Source organism: Vulpes vulpes, chromosome 12, assembly GCF_048418805.1.
Source record: "Vulpes vulpes isolate BD-2025 chromosome 12, VulVul3, whole genome shotgun sequence".
NCBI lineage: Eukaryota > Metazoa > Chordata > Mammalia > Carnivora > Canidae > Vulpes > Vulpes vulpes.
The window spans coordinates 122735960-122755424 of NC_132791.1; the positions used below are offsets into that span (position 1 = coordinate 122735960).

Sequence of the window (19465 nt, forward strand, 5' to 3'; positions counted from 1 at the left end):
AAGGTTTCCTTTATGGACAGAGTAAGCCATTTAATCTTGACAGACTCAACTGTTTTTGATTTTCTGCCATGGACATCCATCAAAGAAATAGTAGTTGTGATTAATAGCATTTTGTCCACTAACCAAAAGCATTTATAATGTATACCTGGAATATATTCCAATATGGAGGGTAACATTACAGTTTAAAAAAAGTTCAGCAACCAAAAAAAAAAATCAATATGGGTTGGGAGAAAAAGCTTTTATGAAAGTACTTTTAAGACATACAGAAAAGAAATTTTTAGATTTTTCATTAGTTTTAAGAAAAAGTAAAAGAAAAACCTTGGGAGAATTAATGCAAAATACTTTTTCCCATTTTAAAATGAAAATCATACTGAGTATTTACTTGTCAATGTACATGTTCAAAATGTGTAGATTCTCTGAAATTGAATAGATCATTGTACATTTTTTATTAGCTAACAAGAACCTCTCATTGCCACTTATTTTCTGCCACCAGACTAAAAGTTCTAGAATTGCGATGGCAGCAGTGCAGGTGAAGTGCTACAGACTTAGAAAAATGGCAGTATCCAAAAATTGATTCTATGTTTTCATAATTACAGGGAGTCACATTTCCTCCCACCACACAGAGACCCATGAGATAAAAGCAAAACTGAGAATAGAAGTGATGTGCTAACATGCTCCTAAAGCAGACTTGCACATAGATTAGCTTTGGGGAGTATGCTTGCAAAAGTTATCAGCCTAGAAAAATTTGCCAGATGGATATATGTGGGGAAGGCAAAACAGAAATGGAAATATCATTGTATAGAGCATATGTTCACCATTAATTCATTCATTTATGCATTTATTTATTAAAGAAACAAATATGTAGTGGGTTCCAATAACCAGAAAGGCGCTGGACTTAAGCAATAAGAAAGGATCTCCATCCTCAGAGGGGAGAAGAGAATTTGCATCTGTTGATTTGTTGTTGTAGTAGCCAGGCTCTTCACATAAGTTATATCAACTCTTTGAAGTTTTGTTTATTTTTTATCATTCCTCCTTTTATATCTGAGGAAGCGGAGCCTCACAGAGTTAAATAGGTTGTTTGAAGTCATGCAAACAGTGAGTGGCAGAGTTAGACTTCCAAACTTGCTCTGTCTCTGAAGTCCACTACACCATGGTGCCTAATTTGGCAGGAAAGACAAAAACACACACAATGGTCCATAACACAGATCACCGTGATGAAGACTGTGAGAGAGATAGAGGCAACTTGCTGTGAGCATGTGGCAGGAAGTTCTTCATTCTGCTCGTCTCTAGGTCACCTCTCCTGGCACAGAGAAGTTGGCACTTGAGGTAGGCCTTGAAGGTACATGGGGAAGAGCGCTTCGGTATAGACACGAAAGTGCACTGCAGGTTGGATAAACAGCTTATAGTCTCACAGGGCTGGAAGCAGTGTCTCTCACACTTGTTTTATTCATACTAGAGTTTTGAATTTTAGGTTATTTGGCAGCAGCCTCAGACAGTGCCACAGCCAGCAATCATTATAATACAATGAGTCTCATGGGCTCTGGAGTTAGGATATAGACTTTGATTCTCGGCTTTGCCACTCGCCACTTGTGGGAACTGGAAAACCATTTAAGCCTTGTTTTATTAAATGGGGATAATCCTCATGAGGCTATTTTAAGGAGAATGTGAGTTGATATATGTAAACTGCTTAGCTTAGTTTATAGCACGTGGTATACACTCACTAAATTGGCTGTTACAAATACATGATAATAATATCTGAGGATATCTATTATAGCATCCAGTTATTGCAGGATTCTCTTGCCTTTTGTACCACGGCCTTGTCTGAAACAGCACTCTACTATGCTGTACTAAGCTCTCCTAGGTACTTATATGAGACATGCATTCAGTAACTTTTTTTTTTCCTGCTGGCTTGCTGTTTCCTTGGGCTTCTTCTACTCTCAACAAATAGAATCTTCTTCTTTACTGCATTGCAGGACCCACTTGACTTAATGTACAATTTGGCAGATATCACAGAATAATGTGTATATTTAGGTTCAGCAAAAATTACTTTACCTATTCCACCACTTTGATAGCACATATGGGGAGGATATAGAGTGTGCCCTAGCCTAGTGGTTGCGAACGAATGGTACAGAGTGGGCTACACTGGGGTCAGGAAGGGTACAGGGGAAGGGGAAGTGTAGTAGGAGCAGTCAGTCAGGTTATGGTCAGATTGGCAAGGACCTTCACTACCATGCTGAAGGATTTGGTCTTGGTCCTGCAGAAATGGAGAGCCAAGGATAAAACAAAAGTAGATGAACAGACGGAATTGTGCCCCCTGCCATTCCGATGTGGAAGCTGTACCTGCATGGGTAGCTGTATTCTGAGATAGGGCCTGTAGGGGGGTAATGAGGGTTAAATGAGGTAATTAAGCTGGGGCCCTAATATGATAGGACTGATGTCCTTATAAGAGGAGGAAGAGACACCAGAGTTCTCTCCCTGTGCGATGTGAGGACCCAGTGAGAAGTTGGCCATCCACAGGCCAGAAAGAGAGGTTTCATCAGAAGCCAACTATGATGCTATCTTGATCTCTCTCAGCTTTCAGAACTGTGAGAAGATAAAATACTCAGTCTGTGGTATTTTGTAACCACAGCCCTAGCACACCAATATAGAAGGAGACAAGCATAACTGGACTTGGGTTTTAGGAATTTAACTAGCACATTGTGGAGGACTGTTATGCATAGTCTTTGGTCCACTCTATATATTCCTTAAGACTCAGCTCCTTTGGGAAGATTTCTTGATTCCCTAAATTTCACTTTGATGTTCTTCATGTTCCCATAGTATTATGTGCATAGCTATCTATCATAAGACTGTATCATAACTTTTGACTTTGTCTCTCCCACCAGACTGTAAACTCCTTGAGATCAGGGACCACATGTTATCTGTGTATTCCCAGCATCTAGTATGGTACTTGCCACTTAGTACTTCTCAATCAATATTTGTAGAATTAAGAAATTAATATAGAAGAACCTGAGGTAAGGAAACCAGTTCTAAGACCTACTGATATGATAGACCATCAGCAGAACATCCACCTATAACTCACACTGTCTTAACTGTTTGACAAAACATGATAAGAACTGACAAAAGTTTGTTCTTTATTTTTTTTTAAGATTTATTTATTTACTCATGAGAGACACACACAGACAGAGAGAGAGGCGGAGGGAAGCAGGCTCCATGTGGGGAGCCCGACGTGGGACTCGATCCCGGGTCTCCAAGATCACGCCCTGGACTGATGGCAGCGCTAAACTGCTGAGCCACCAGGGCTGCCCAAAAAGTTTTTTTCTTTAATCTTTTATTTTTAATCTCCTCCAAAAATGAAATTAGAAAGTGTTGAGGAAGTTGAATTTAATGATTTTTACCTCACTAAAAGTTAGACTCCATCCCACCCATTAAGTCCTGGTATAAACACAGAGTGCCTAATATCCTCAAGAAAAAAGAAAATGCTGACTATTTATAATCACCTCATTTGTTTGGAGGAATCCCCAGTAGTCTATAAAGTGAATTAATGCAGTCGGCAAACACAAATGCATTATTCTATAATCTATGTAGAATTCCCGATAAGTCTTTCAGAGTTTGCCAGTATATCCAATGATTAAAGACATTAAGCCCAAATGCATCTTCTATCTTTGCTTTTATAGCACAGGAACAGTTACAGGAATGGAACTTATCCATTAACCAAAAAAAAAAAAGTTCCTATAAATCACTGTATTAATTGCAGAGTTAAAGTCTGTACCTGTGTTAGGGAAAGCAAATAAGAGATGTTGCCAAAAAGAGACATGTTCAGTTGATTTGACTGTATTAATGTGTTCAATTTCAGCTTTTAGTCAAAATGGTTCTAGATGACGGGCTCATTCCTCTGAGTCTGTCACTTAATCACTTAATTTTGACCTATTAAGATAGTCAATTCTATTTGATTTTTTTCCCAATTGTTACAATGTTCTTAGAATGTTGTATATGGTTTGGGGCTTTATTGGATGGAAAGTGTGTGAATCCATTTCCCCCCATTTCCCTCTGACACTCTTGTTCCTGTATATCCTTAGGCTTTGGCAGATGCTGACAGCAGCCAAAATTTAATGGAATTTTTAAATCTTCAATTAAAATTCTAATAAAGTTTCTCTAATTGCTCAAGCTGACGTACCAGAAGTAGAAATTTTTTACATATATGTGTTTAAAAAGAATAACTGGGATTATTTAGAAAATAATAATGAATTTCTAATGAAAATCAGATGACTTTCTGAAATATTGGCCTACCTTTTGAAGATACTTTTCTTTCTCCTCAGATTCCTGAATCTTTATGGTTTCAGCAGTGACATCTGTATTCTCTAAAGGAAATAAAGTCAAATTCAATCTGAAATAATTTTATCATGATTTTATAAAAATGCTGATATAAACTTGGATAAATGTTAAAAGGTAACAGAGTAGGAAGGTAAAGACAAATATGTACTGTCTTGAAACTTCACAAACTAGATTCATAAACAATTGGAGACTGAATTAATGAGCTATGGCAAAGGGAACCTCTAATCTCTTTAGAAGATGAGTAAGCCTGAGTCCAGAGACAAGGTTTCTGAAGAGAATGTATTTGCAGTATCAGAGTTTCCAATTTCTACATTACTATTCAAGATGTTAGGGGAATTTAGACATTCTCCTTTGGATAAATAGGGTAGTCTCTGAGACAGAGTGTTGGTATGCAATTCAGGAAGTTATGCCAAGGTGTAAAGATCTCTCCTTATACTTATTACCTATCTTCTGAAGAATCTAGGAATCAGGATGTTGAAATACATGAAACTTGGTACTTACTGTTTTTCTCAAGGGAGAAAGGCTGGAGGTAAACTTTCTCTAAAAAACACAAAGGGAAGTAAAGAGATTATTGGGAAGACTACAGCATTAAAGGTATTTAAGCTTTCTACAAAAATGGGGTATTTAACTTATAAAAGTTGCATAACAACAGGGTTGTTTTTTTTTTTTTTTTGCATAACAAGTTTCTATATCTTAGGCTTCCTAAGGTTTTTACAGGTCTGAGAACTTGGTTCCTAATATTGATTATGCTTTCAACTTTCTCTGAGGCTTTCATGTTTAAACTTGATTATGTAAACAACCACCCTTAACATCCTCTCAGTCAACATATAGCATTTCTCCAGATTATTCTATATTGTTTGGCCAACTAGATGCCATCACTTAGGTGATGTGGTTTCAGATGTGGTTTTAGACGTAACAAATATACCACTGATGCTTTCCGGGTGGAGGGATTGCTGAGAAGTTAAAAAAAAAACCTGTTTGTATAGGGTTTTTAGACATTTGAAATAATTTTTTCTAATGATTCTTTTTGTATATTTTTTATTGGAGTTCTATTTGCCAACATATAACACCCAGTGCTCATCCCGTCAAGTGACCCCCTCAGTGCCTGTCACCCAGTACCCCCGACCCCCTGCCCACCTCCCCTTCCACTACCTTTGTTCATTTGCTAGTTAGAAATCTCTCATGTTTTGTCACCCTCTCTGATGTTTCCCACTCATTTTCTCTCCTTTCCCCTTTCACTATTTTTTATATTTTATATTCCCCATGAGTGAAACCATATAATGATTGTTCTCCGATTGACTTCACTCAGCATAATACCCTCCAGTTCTATCCACGTTGAAGCAAATGGTGGGTATTTGTCGTTTCTAATGGCTGAGGAATATTCCATTGTATATAAGATGAATGGATAAAGACGATGTGGCATATATATATGTGCACATACATACATATATATGTATACACACACACACACACAATGAAATGAAAGATTATTTTAGAATTAGGTTTGTCGGTTTCTCCTGGGAGCTGCTCTGGTTTCTTCCAGGTTGGTTATTTAGGGTGGAGGCAGAAACCAGCGGCGGGAGGCAGCTACTCACCATGCCCAGGGGGCCTAGAGGGCCGGGCCACCCGCAGGCGCTGGCTGCTACCTCGGGGCAGCACCAACTGGGATTCATTAGTAGGATACAGTGACGCAGCGATCCAGAACTGCTTGGCCAAGTTGGAATCCTGTTCGGAAGATCCTGCGAACACCAGTAATCCCTGGGGACAAATTTCAACGGATTCCTGGTGGCTGGGGAGGCCTCCGCCGGCCCTCGTTTCCATGGCAACTCAGGACGCCGCTCCTCCTCCTCTTCTGCCAGCCCCGCCCTGCAGAGAACCGTCAAGTTGGCGGCCACCACTGCCCCAAGCCCTCCTTCCTCTCCTGGGTAGATGCTGGGGTCCAGCGCGTGCCTGTGGGCTCTCTGAAGCCCACTTCTGCACTATCACAGGCTTCCGGACCAGTCCAAGCCTTGGCGGCCCGGGTAGGAAGAGTCAAAACATCAAGGTTGGGGTGGTTCTTGTCCCGGTTGGCCTCGGTAGGGCAGCACTTAGCTCTCTTACAACCTCAGCCAGCCTTCAACCCACCCCCTACCCAGCTTCCTCCTCCACCCCAAATATATCTAAGTATATAAAGCTTTTAAATTCTTAGCTCTTCCACCCCAACCCACCTCTCCTCCCACAACAGATTGCCACAGCTCAGCACGCCCTATGTGGGTATTGGTTGGAGAATAGAGCAGCTAACATCCTAGTCTATGGGAGCCAGAGCTCTGAACCGGGCCAGGAAGTACCTGTGTAAGGTTTTTGTTGTATATTCCCCTCTGCCCCATCCTCTAAGAGAAATCTTATGGAAGAAGCTGGATTTAGATTGTAAATGCATTTACTTAATCAGTCTCACCGAAAGCTGCCTGCACTGCAACAAGTTGTAAATGATCACTTAAAAGGACTATATCTGATGTGTGAACTCAGTCCCTTCCTGAAAAAAAATCATGAAAAATATGAATGTATCCTTATAAAAATATTAATAAGTGTGAGTGAATAACTTTCCTGGGAGATTTCGTTAATCTAGGAACAATGAAACCACTTCAGCCATAGCAAAGTTGCAATTACTGTGGCAGGAACTGAGATGGACATTGGAAAGCCAATTCAGGAAAGGTAATAATCACAACTTAGGACCTTAGGGCACTTTATTCTTTCAAAATAATACAGTCTCACAGTTCAAAAGTTGATTATCACAAGTCTATACAATGACATGGATCAGTGAAGGAAAATATCCTATTTCCCAATTAGCTAAAAAAAAATTTTTTTTGGGTTAAGAGCCTGAAGGAAACAAATTACAAAGACATATAAACTATACATTGTGTATTTAGCTGCTAAAATACCGATTTCTCTCTTGGTTAAGCTATTAATAGGCAATGGGTAATATTCGAGCGTTCCAATCCCCTCCCTCCCCCTAACACGCTGATGTGCATGGGCAGCTCATTTGGATGATTCCCAAATCTTTTTACCTGGCCGTGTGGTTAGTGATTGGTACTATTAGCAATCAGCTAACTACACTGCCTAGTAACTAGACTCACAGGAAAACAAGGGTTACTTCCATCACACACTGCAGTCTCAAGTCGGTGCCCCATACGCTGTGACAGACAGGTCACACTGGTTTTCCCTGGTTCAACTGTAGCTCACTTCAGCAGGTGGGCCGGGGAATCCCGCACTAAATACTGGCGATGAAGGGCAGCATGTCCAGCATTAAACCTTACATAGGGCTCCTCCCCCAAATCTACAGGTCGCTCTAGCTCGCAGTTAAAGCCATTACATTTTACACCTGTCGCCCGCTCTCCTCGCAGGCGGCTTGCCCAATCTTGCTTTTACTCCCCGGTAGCTAGGAGTTGAGCTGCCTGGAGCGGCAGCCGTCGGCCGCCTAGCAGGAGTGTCCTCAGGCCGACAACGTGCTGGGCGCGCAGCCTGCGCCCCGCCAACGCTGACATCAGGTCTCTCGAGGCGTCGCTGGTGCCAACGCTCGGGGTTGGCCGTTTGCCGCCCGGGGTGGCGTCCTCCTGCCCGCGGGCCGGCGGGTGATGCTGTGCCTTGTTTTGATGGCAGTGGAGTTAGTGATTGTAAGCAGCAGAGTACAATCAGCTAATTACACTGCCTACAAACCGAGCACCGGGCGCCCGCGGGCTGCAGCTCCCGGACGGCCTGCGGCGCCCGCTCCAGGCCCCGAGCCAGCGGGGTGCGGGGTGCGGGGTGCGGGTCCCCCGGCCTCGGCGGTGCCACCTGCGCGGGCGCGAGGACGACGCCCCACCGGGCCCCTGCCGGACACCTGCGCCCCCGGCCGCGCCCCCCGGGCCAGCGCCAAGTGTCCCCCCTTCCCCCCGAGGCCGCCGAGTCCCCGCGCCCGTCTCCCGGGCCTCCCGGGTCCCCGCCCCCCGCCCCGGTTCCCTTCCCGGGTCCTTCCCTCGAGGCTCCTCTCGGGTCGGGCTCCCACCTCCTCACTCCCCGGGCCGCGCCGTCCCAGAAAACTTGTCTTCAGCCCCCAGCCCGAACCCTAGAGCCGGCGCGCTCAGCCCCGTGAGCCCCGCAGCGCCGAGTGGCCGAGTGCCCGTGGCCGCGGCGGCCCAACCGCCCTTGGAACCCTGCGGCGGAGGGGGCGGGGCGCGCGGGGCGGGGTGGGGTGGGGGAGGGGCGCGCGGGGCGGGGCGGGGTGGGGGAGGGGCGCGCGGGGCGGGAGCTGCGAGCCCCGCCGTGGGGGGGGGGGGGTAGGCCCTGGAGGCCGCGGCGCGGATTCCCGAGTTTCTCTTCCTGCTAGGGCCGTGGTGACCAAGAGCTCCTTCTGCCCTCCCGCTCCCCGAGAAGCCCCCCCCACCCCCCACCCCCCACCCCCCACCCCCAGTTTCCAGGCCCGTCCTCGACGGGGAAGACAGCTTGGCCGGCATCAGATTGCAGGCTCCGATTTCCCAAAGGGAGATAGGCCTGCGCGGCCTCTGGCTTGTGGGAGCCCTGCCTTCGAGGGGCCCCTCTGCACCCTTGTCTTCCCTGGGGCTTCTCACACCCTCGGAGGGCCCTGCGGTGACGGGGAGGGTCGGCTCTTCTCATCCAGTAGTTAGAGCAGAGCTCGGTCGGCCCATATTGATTCAAATGCCTGCTATGTGTTCAGCACCTAAGGTCACGCGTTCTACCCTCCATATGTATAATCCAGGTGGTGACAAGATGTGAACACGCATTATAGACCAACTCAAGACAATACATGATAAATTGGTAAGCTGGGGAGAAATAGAAGAGGGTAGGACGGGGCATCAGTGAGAACTGTAGTTGTCAGGGAGGGTTCTCTGAGGAGCCAGGCTTCTGTAGGTCCTCCAAGCAAGACTAAATTTGGCTATTCAGGGTGAGGGCTGGGTGGCCAGAAAAACCATGTCTTGTGAACCAGTTACATTTTCTCATTCTCACAATTCCACATCTGATAATGTAGATGTATTATGTGTGTATTTGGAGTAGATTGAACAAAAAGAAGACAGTTACGGAGAGTTTCTGGGAGACCTCTACTAATACTTCTTTCCTTTAGTTACTCCTTCCCCTCTTTTCCTTCAGTGAATGAGTCAGGAAGGGATAAAGAACATTCTAATCCCACACTTTGTGGAGTGGAGTTGGTTGGCCCTCCAGTATGGTCTCCGTGCATCTGGTATGGCACACTCATTGTTGACTCCAAAAGCTTAGATCTAAATTATTTTCCCCAGAGGAAAATTTCCCAGCTGGAGATTGATTCCCTAAACCTAGGAAATGGTTTCATAGATGCCACTGGTAGCATGAATTGGGGGCAGGTAATCTAGATCCTAAACTCACACTATTAAACTGCCAGAAGAACTTCCCAAGGATGAGCCTGAATGTTACAGCATTATCTTCCAATAAAAGCACATTTTTTGGCCATATGCATCCTGTGTTCTGAGAACGCCAAAGTGAGAAGTAAGAAATTAAAGTATAAAATGTATAGTGCAGAAAACATTAATTCTCAAGATTAACTTGTAAAGTTAAATTGCAAAAGACAGATCACTTCGTCAGATAAGATCATTCATCTTATCTTTGGGAGAGGCACAGTGTTGTAGAATACACCACATAAATCCCACACGCTTCTTTACCATGTACAGTGTCCCAAGCCATACCAGACAAAATGCTGGAATCAGAGCTAATTAGCCTGTGAGCTCTCTAGAGGTAACTGTAGAATCAGTTTTGTATTTGATAGTTAAATATACATACATATATAAATGCAGGTATGAAATAGCTTCCATTCCATTAACAATATGCAGACTTACAGGTTTTGGTTAGGATATCCTTATAAAAACAATTCTGTTTTTCCAAACTGCTAGTTACTTCACCCGATACAATATTAAATACCTCTTCCTGATTGATGTGTTGTGATTATTAGTCGCATCTTACATTTCTTACCTGAGCTAGATTGCTGCCCTCCAAGGTAGTGGTTGCAGTAGATGCCTTGAAATTTTAGATTTTTAAAGCTTTTCTTCAAAGATAATTTTAAAAATAAAGAAAACATATGTAAAAGTCATCAAGATGCATTGCTTCCAAAAATCACTTTTTTTAAACGCAGTTTATTTTGCAGGTAGTGCAACTAAAAAAAGTAAAAACGAGGAAAAAAATGTGGCCTTGTCCTGGTCTGTCTGTCTTTCTTTCTTTCTTTTTTTTTTTTTTCAAAGAATGCTTCTTCTTAGGGTTGCTGTTGATTTGGCCTGTAGTTACTAGAGAAACTCCAAGGATCTCATTCCCTTTATGGTTCATGTCTAGGCATGCCTGGAGACCAGGGAGACCCATGATTTAATCTAAGTAAGAATGCTTGTGGTGTTTTAAATGACCAAACAGAAGATTGCATTTATTTTAGACAAAACCAGGAAGGTACCTTTCAGAGCAATTGTTTACTGTTTTATTGAATTTCTGGGCTTTTGGTGATTCGAGTGATGTGGAAGGAGTGCTAAGGAGAGGAGATGAGGTTGGTGATTAGGAACAAACCCAGAAGAGTATAGAAAACACATACCTTCTGGTTCAGCTTTGGAAAATTTATATTGGTTAAACTTACCACTCCTCAATAAAAGACTAGAGCGATGGGAATTGGGAACTAAAACGGAGACAAACTTGCTCTCTTCTTTAATATAACACAGACACACCATCTGAACTTTTTTTAGCCTTCATAGCTTTTGGAGGATGTTGTTTGGAGGAAGAAATGAAGAATCAGACTAATGAGAAATTGTTGGAGTTTAGCAGCTTCTTTTAAACCTATTTTCTAAATGTATATTTTCTCTTAGGAAATAGAGAACCATGTTTTGATTTTTATATAGATCAATAAACATCAGACTAGCTTATTAACATTTATGACACTCTATTTAGGAACTAGTTTACATGTTGATGCAAGACTAGATAGAAGTCAACATAGTGCCTTTAAAGAGCTAAAAATCAATGAATCTGTTCAATTATGAGAGGAGACTTTTTTCTAGCTAAAATGAACTGCCAGGAATTTTTATAATTTCATACTTCTGATTTCATTTCATTGTGTTCTTATTAGTAAGAGTGCACCAGATTCTTCATTAGCTTATTTATATTTATTGATTAATCAATACTGTTGCTTTCAGTATGAAAATGTTAAAGTAAATCAGAAACAATCTAAAAAAGAGACTTTATTACTGAAGTTGCTTGAGCTTTTTGTTAAGGATTCAGCAGTAGGAGCAAACACGTTGCATATTTGCCATCTTGAGAGAACACAGGATTTGTGGTCTAGTTGGAGAGATGATTTGTGTACATAATTAAGATAGCGATGGCTTAGTAATTATATCAGTATTAATATATAATTAATATCTATATATTATTTATATTATATATATTTACATTACATACCAAGATTGTTAGATTTATAGATGCTTTAAGTTTTCTGAATAATGTAAGATTCATTATTATTTTAAAATTAATTTTTAATTTTTAAATTTTTAATTAAATATTTGATAAATTACTTTCAGGTATATAACATCGTGATTTGACAATTATATACATTATGAAATAGTTTGCTAAGTGTAGCTACCATGTATCACCATACAAAGTTATTACAATATTATTGACTATATTCCCTATGTTGTACTTTTCATCCCTTTGACTTATTTATTTCATAACTGGAAGTTTGTACCTCTTAATCCCCTTTACCTATTTTGCCTATTTCCTGAATCCTCTCTCCTCTAGTAACCACCAGTTTGTTCTCTGTATTTATGAATCTCTTTCTGTTTTTTGTTTGTTTCATTTTTTAGATCCTCTACATAACTGAAATCATATGGTATTTGCCTTTCTATGTCAGACTAATTTCACTTAGCATAATGGCCTCTAGGTCCATCCATATTGTCACAAATGGCAAGATTCCATCCTTTTTATGGCTGAGTAATATTCCATTATACATACATATATATATATATATACATATATATGTATACACACACTACTCTTTTTTTAATCGTCTATGGATGAACACTTCCATATCTTGGCTATTGTACATAATGCTGCAATAAATATTGGGGTGCATAATCTCTTCAAATTTGTGTTTTTGTTTTCTTTGCATAAATACCCAGAATTGGAATGACTGAATCATATGGTATTTTTATTTTTATTTTTTTGGAGGAATCTTCATACTGTTTTTTTTTTTTTTATAGTGGCTGCACAACTTACGTAAGCTTCATTATTGCCAGTATTTAGCAAAAAAGAAAAGGCAAATCACCCTTGAAGGTGGGCACACAGAGGTTGTACAGAAACTATGGGATAGAGCTGGATCTAGAAGGAAAAGTAGGACATAGATAAAGGGAAAAGATAGAGGTGGATATTTTTGGTAAGAGGAGCAATTTGTGAGGGAAAAATACAAGCCAGTTCATGGAGACCGTAACATATGTGGTCAGTTGGGAGAGCAATGAGTGTGTCCCCACTTGGGGAAATAAGATTAGAAATGTGGGTAAGTTGGAGATAGATCATGGGGGACTATAGATGTCAGGCCACCAGGAGTTTTAATCTCATTCTCCTGCCTGCAGGGGTCTATGACTTATACCACATGTTGTTCTGTGGTGATTAATAGAGTGGCATGGATTAGAGGAGGGGGAGACTGGGGAGACTCAGCATCCATTTAGGTAATTCTTTTAATGACCTAGGTATGAAATGATACAGGAATCACTTGGTATGAATGGGAAAGATTTGGGGAAGGAAAGGGCATAAGACCTAGTGACTGGTTAAAGTGGAGGGAGAACAAGATGAACCTCCACGTTCTAGTTTCAAAGATGCTGGGAGGCAAATCTAGTAAGATGCTAATTATGATGCATTTATGCTCAGGCACGTTTAGTTTAGGTGATGAAAGGACTTTCGTAGAGTTGGATATTTGGGGCTGCAACTCTTGAAAGGAGGGATTTAGTTGTTTCCTAAAGGTGCAACAGTTGAAGTCCTAAGGATGAATGAGATCTCCAGGAGAGGTATGCTGTCTTATATTTTACTGACCCTACAACATTTGCTCTGGTCCACCCAGGACAGAGCAAGGTGTTTTTCTTGAAGAGAAAACAGAGTGAGGTAAGCAGAAGGCTTGGGACTTAACTTTGAGAGTATCCGTGTCCTCTTGTAAGGGCTGGCAGGAAGAAGTAAATCTTGAGCCTACAAGGAGAAGCAGAAGAGAGGACTCCCACAAAAGCCAAGCTATTGTAAACAGGGTCATATACCTGTATGAATTCAAGGGAATATATGAATTCAAGGGAAATAGTTGTCTGGGAACCATCACGTCATAGGGCTTGGTCAGTGGGCAGTAGATGACTGTACTGGCTTTATTTATTGAGTCAGTGAGGGGTCCATGGACTTCTCTAGACTATTAGGAAACATATTAACTTTTCTGGCTGCTTCCCCCATACTGGTTAGCCTCTGTCACCTCCCCAAAAAAGTCTCAGGTAGATATTTAAGGATTGTAGAAGTCATTTTAGAGTTTCAGTACAGACAACAGATGATCTGAATGCACAGTTGAAGAAAGTCTATTCTTAAAAGCTCTAGAATGTGTTCTGTAACTTTATGAAGCCAAAAGCAGGAAATTGACTGATTATCTTGTTAATAAATTCGTCAGCATGAAAATACTTTATGCCATTCTTTTAAGCGCCACTGGAGGTCTACTTATTTTTGTTTTTATTTCTATTCTCCCATTTGACCCTTAATCCTTTTTTTCTAGGCGGGGTTTGTATTCCTTAGTTTAAAAAATTTTTATAACTCTGAAAAAAAATCACATAATTCTGATTTATTATCTTTATTTCCTCTATCTCCATAGAATATATCTCAAGCATTTCATTAAATTCAAACATTCAGTCAAGTGTATATGGTCTTTTCCCTTTTAGCTCATCTATAACTTGTTTAAATTGCAAGCTCCATTCCTACTTTCCGGGTAAAATCTTGGAGCCTGGGAGTAGTATCTTCCATTAGTAAGAAAATATTATTCTTCAATACTCTATTGCATTTCTGAAATTAGCATTTCATAATAGCAGAGAGTGGTGCTGGTGTATATAACACACATTTCCTATATTAGTACAGAGCACTATGTATACAGTTTCTTGCATCCTGAATTGTTTGCAGTGGAATATCTTGGTTTCCAACTTGATGCATTTCATATATATGTGACTTCACTGAGCGAGGTAAGCCAAAGGCTAGGGACTTAACTTTGAGAGTATCCGTGTCCTCTGTAAGGGCTGGCAGGAAGAAGTAAATTTTGAGCCTACAAGGAGAAGCAGAAGAGAGGACTCTTCTGGTTCTCTGGGAGGGCTATATATATATATATATATGGGCCTTCTAGCACAATACCACTTCCATTATGATTACTCATTAATGCACATAGAAAATACAAATAAAGTAGGAAAAAGGCTTGTCGTAAATACACTTGCATTGTAACTTTATGAAAAAGAAGCATCAGTTAGTTTGATTCATTTAGTTTATCAGTAAATGTTTCACTTAATAGATTAGGTAGCTCTAAATTTAATATCTTTTGGGTTCAAATTAACATCACATAACTGTAGAGTTTTATCAGGTAACATTTTGCCATACAAATTTTGTTTCAACAATTAGTGTAACTTCCTTAATATGTGGTTTGAACATAATGGGATGGAAGAGTTCATGGCTTTATAAGATGGTACTATTTATTTGCGGTTATTAAAAAAAATACTCTTCTGTCAGAAGTGGGATTTTTTGCTCAACCATCTGTATTTTTTTCCTCATTAGCAATGATGGGCACTTGCAAATGGCTGGAATTCCCAACTTAAGGAAGACACACTAGGGAAATCAAATAGGTCTGCTGTTAAGACTGGCTATCATGTAAAAAGTCCAGTGAACATGATGTTCAAAGTAGATGGTATTTTAAAATTATTTCACCTCTTTTTACATCATTAAATATTGAAGTTTAGTTAAGATCAAGAAGACAAATGTAGAAGCAAATTTTCGAGGTTTACTGTTATTGATGAACCTCGGGGCTTGTAGATACCTTAGTGGTGGGTTGAAGTCTCTCATGCTGAAATGAGGAATGCAATTCAGGAAAGTCTTACCTTGTGCAAGGTCATTTTGATCATTTTCGAGTTTTCTACCATCCGATTCTGTTATAGGCTTAATAAGATGGTGAAATATGTCTCTGATGTGCTTCCCCTTCATTCTTCATCCTCATTCCGAATGGCCAGAAACCTCATTTCCCCCAGGCTTCCTTCCCTTTTCCAAATATCTCTGGACAGAACAGGATTCTTTTGTTCTACTAAGGATAACTCATTTGACATTTTCAGAGGGAAATCCTGAAAAGACAACATCTAATCAAGGAAATAAATGCCTGAATAATGGAAATTTTAGACATTATGTAGAAACAGTGGGAGGGGGCATCTGGATGGCTCAGTGGTTGAGTGTCCGCCTTTGGTTCAGAGCATGATCCCAGGGTCCTGGGATCCAGCCGGCATCAAGCTCCCCACAGGAAGCCTGCTTCTCCCTCTGCCTATGTCTCTGCCTCTCTCTCTCTCTCTCTGTCTCATGAATAAATAAATAAAATCTTAAAAAAAAAAGTGGAAGAGCTGTTTTTGGGGCTTTTGTTTGTTTTTTGTTTGTCTTTAAATTTTAGCATCTATTTTTCTATTCTACTTAAATATGAGGTTGGTTTAGGCTGGCCCAGGCTAGATCTTCTGCTAAATTCTAATATCCTGTCAATGCTGATTACTACCTGGGTGTTTATTTTTTTTCTTTTCTTTTTTTTTTTGGAGCTCAGTTTGCCAACATATAGCATAACACCCATGCTCATCCCACCAAGTGCCCCCCTCAGTGCCTATCACCCAGTCATCTCAACCCCTCCCCCTCTTTCCACTACCCCTTGTTCGTTTCCCAGAGTTAGGAGTCTCTCAGGTTCTGTCTCCCTCTCTGATATTTCCCACTCATTTTCTCTCCTTTCCCTTTATTCCCTTTCACTAGTTTTTATATTCCCCAAATGAATGAGACCATATAATGTTCCTCACAACAAATACCCACCATTTGCTTCAATGTGGATGGAACTGGAGGGTATTATGCTGAGTGAAATAAGTCAATCGGAGAAGTACCTGGGTGTTTAATTGCCATAGAAAACAATGTACGGGGCAGCCCCAGTCACTCAGTGGTTTAGCGCCACCTTCAGCCCCGGGGTGTGATCCTGGGGACCAGGGATCGAGTCCCACGTGGGACTCCCTGCATGGAGCCTGCTTCTCCCTCTGCCTGTGTCTCTGCCTCTCTCTCTCTCTCTCTCTCTGTGTGTGTGTGTGTGTCTCTCATGGATAAATAAATAAAATCTTAAAAAAAGAAAACTCAGTACATCTCAATTTGAACTGGCCACTGTTCTTTTTCTACCAGCTCTTCTGTTGAACTCTGTTATTTCTTTCTTTCTTTCTTTCTTTCTTTCTTTCTTTCTTTCTTTCTTTTTCTTTTCTTTTCTTTTTGAACTCAGTTATTTCAATGATAACATTATTGTCTTGGCTATTCATGCTGGAAACTTGGAGGGATTTTTGAGTATTCCACTTCTCAAAACTCTGCATCCAAATAGTCCCTGTGTACATACCTGATTTCCTACTCTAGATTATAAACCTCTTGAAAGGACAGGTGAAACAAAATTTTTTTAACCCCACGGCACTTAGCAGCATCTCATGTGCAGTAGATGGTCAGTAAATAGTCATGGCATGAATGTCAATTATAATAGAAGTTCTAGTTCTCATTATGTCTAGGAGGTGATTTAAGTAAGGTGTTTAAAATCATCATAAACAAGTAACTGAAGGAAGTCTTGCATGATGTTTAGTTTCTATTTGTTCTTTCCTGAACTCTAAGTACATTGTTATTCTACTGTTCTATTCATAACATCCAGGCCTGCCTGGGCCTGTTGCAGAAAATATCACTAGGGAGGGTTCAAAGCCTCATCAGCTAATGGGTTGCACCAACTCAAAATGCACTGTAACAGTATGTCATCTGGGAAGGTGAACTAATGAAAGAATTATTAAACTCCTGGCACCCCTGCAGTATTATAAATGCAAACACTAACCATTTGAAAAGGAAAAATTTGAGGATATGCTAATGCATATGCTGCCTTAGTTCCAAAGCAAATTTTATATCAGCAATATATGAGTAGTTGTCCTGATTTCCAATTTTTTTTTACTTCTAACATAAATTAAAAAAAAAAAAAAAAAAAACCTTTGCAAAAGTTATCCCAGCAAAGGCTAGAAAAGATGAGGACAAATGATGCAAATTTGTGATAATAATCTTTGTTGAGCTCAAGGCATTACGAAGCAATCAAGAGTATAAAATAAATGTGAAATTCCCTTAATGGCTAGGGAGCTATCTCTCTTAATGCTCTTCTATCTTTGCTGCCCATTAGAATCACTTGGGGAAGCTTTTAAAAGTCCTGATTCCCTGGTTGCACTCCATTCCCCTGAAATCAGAATGCCTGGGGGGGGGGGGGGGGGGTAGACTGATGGCAGGCATCAGTATTTTTAAAAGATATTCAGGTGATTCCAAAGTACAGTAGTTTGGAAACCCCTGTAACTGAGTAAGAGGAACAAGAAATATATCATGGAAAGCTGAAATCAGCAAGTTACTATAAAAATGGAAGGTCATTAAGGTCCTAGTCATAATTTTATTTTTATATGTTTTGGGTATAAAGTACATACTTAAATACTTAATAAATTGAATTGAACTAACCTTGTTAAATCATATCATTACTAGATATCCAGGTGTTCAGCCACCATTTTCACAGTCTTTAGATGATCATTTTTCATATCTCCTAAAGCATCAAAGATAGTGCAATCCTATCTGTATTTCCAGTAATAATATCTATAATTAATTTCAGTTCATCACTGGTGAAAGCTTTAAGTTATACTCTCCAGCATGTCAGGAGCCATCCATATCCATATTTTACTACTACTAGCAATGAAGTTTTTATTCCAGCCAGGAGGGAGTAATCCATTTCCAAAATTCCATTTTAGAGTCTGTTTTCTTAAAACATCCCTGGTACAAACTGTCTTAGATTGAGTTCCTTAGAAACAGCCTCTAATATGGGAAACTGCATGCAAGTTTATTAGGGAGTCCTCTTGCGGGATACACGAGAGGGTGACAAAGATAGGACTGGGTGGAGAGACAGGTAACTAATGATGCAGTTGCAATTGAGCACTCAGTCTATTTTATGGGGAGCTCTGGAGATGGGATAGCCCTTTAGAATTGCAAGGAGGCCAGGATTTTGTATCCCCACATTAGCCAGTCAGTGGCTGCACAGCAGGCCACCCCTTGCAGGGGATGGGAGGATATCTTTACTGTGAGGTAGTTTCCAAGAATAAGTTCCAATGAGAGATGCAGCTATAAGCCATCGGCATCTGATAGTTCCTTCCAGCAGTTGGGGGATGATTGTGTTGACCCTGAAGAGGAGAACTGATTGAAGAACCTCAGTATTTATTAGTGTTCAAAATGACCTATCTTTGGCCAATGGGAGCTCTTCATGTAGGTTTTTATGTCTTTTGACATGACCCACTGGTTTTGTATAGCTTTCTTGCTTTCTGATAAAATATATTTCAGGCTCATGTAATATATGACCTGAACTACAACTGAAATCAGCCATTTCTCCAAGGATATTTTTAAGTAAGAAATTGTATTTAGAGACCACAAAATGAGTATAAGGATTGCTCATTGATTCTAGGCCTTTCAGTGGACCGAAACAAAATATAAATTTTTGGAAAAAAAACCTCAGGTTCATATTAATACTACCATTTCAAATTTAACATGATAGAATTTTTACTTAATTTCCTTTATTTTTACACTTTTACCCTTTTCCTTACATTGAAAATCTTAGTTCATAGCAACACTAAAGTAAATATTTGTATTTCTCTATTCTAGTCTATTGTCTCTCTCTTTCTCTATATATATAATTTTGAAAGAGTAATACTAATATTATGGTAAACAGGCTACAGAATGACATTTAAATATATACATCTTTCCACTTGGATTTTGTCAAAGTACTTTGTTTGATCTTTATTCTTTTTTTTTTTTTTAAAGATTTTTGTTTATTTCAGAGAGAGAGAGA

At 40.4% G+C, this 19465-nt stretch overlaps 1 protein-coding gene across 3 annotated transcripts in view; it reads right to left on the reverse strand.

Annotated features, from left to right (window-relative positions):
- Positions 1-10533, reverse strand: part of HOATZ (HOATZ cilia and flagella associated protein) — a 30237-nt gene extending 19704 nt beyond the window's left edge. For 2 of the 3 annotated variants that reach the window (XM_072729841.1, XM_072729839.1), the window contains exons 1-4: positions 10306-10533; positions 5928-6198; positions 4834-4872; positions 4288-4358 (exon numbers count right to left, since the gene is read on the reverse strand). In XM_072729841.1, coding sequence (XP_072585942.1) covers positions 4288-4358; positions 4834-4872; positions 5928-6153 — 336 coding nt within the window. In that variant the 5' untranslated portion in view covers positions 6154-6198; positions 10306-10533. Of the gene's footprint in view, positions 1-852; positions 1158-4287; positions 4359-4833; positions 4873-5927; positions 6199-10305 lie in introns of those variants that run through there. The other variant, XM_072729840.1, reaches the window with a different exon arrangement.
- Positions 10534-19465: the final 8932 nt, after the last annotated feature.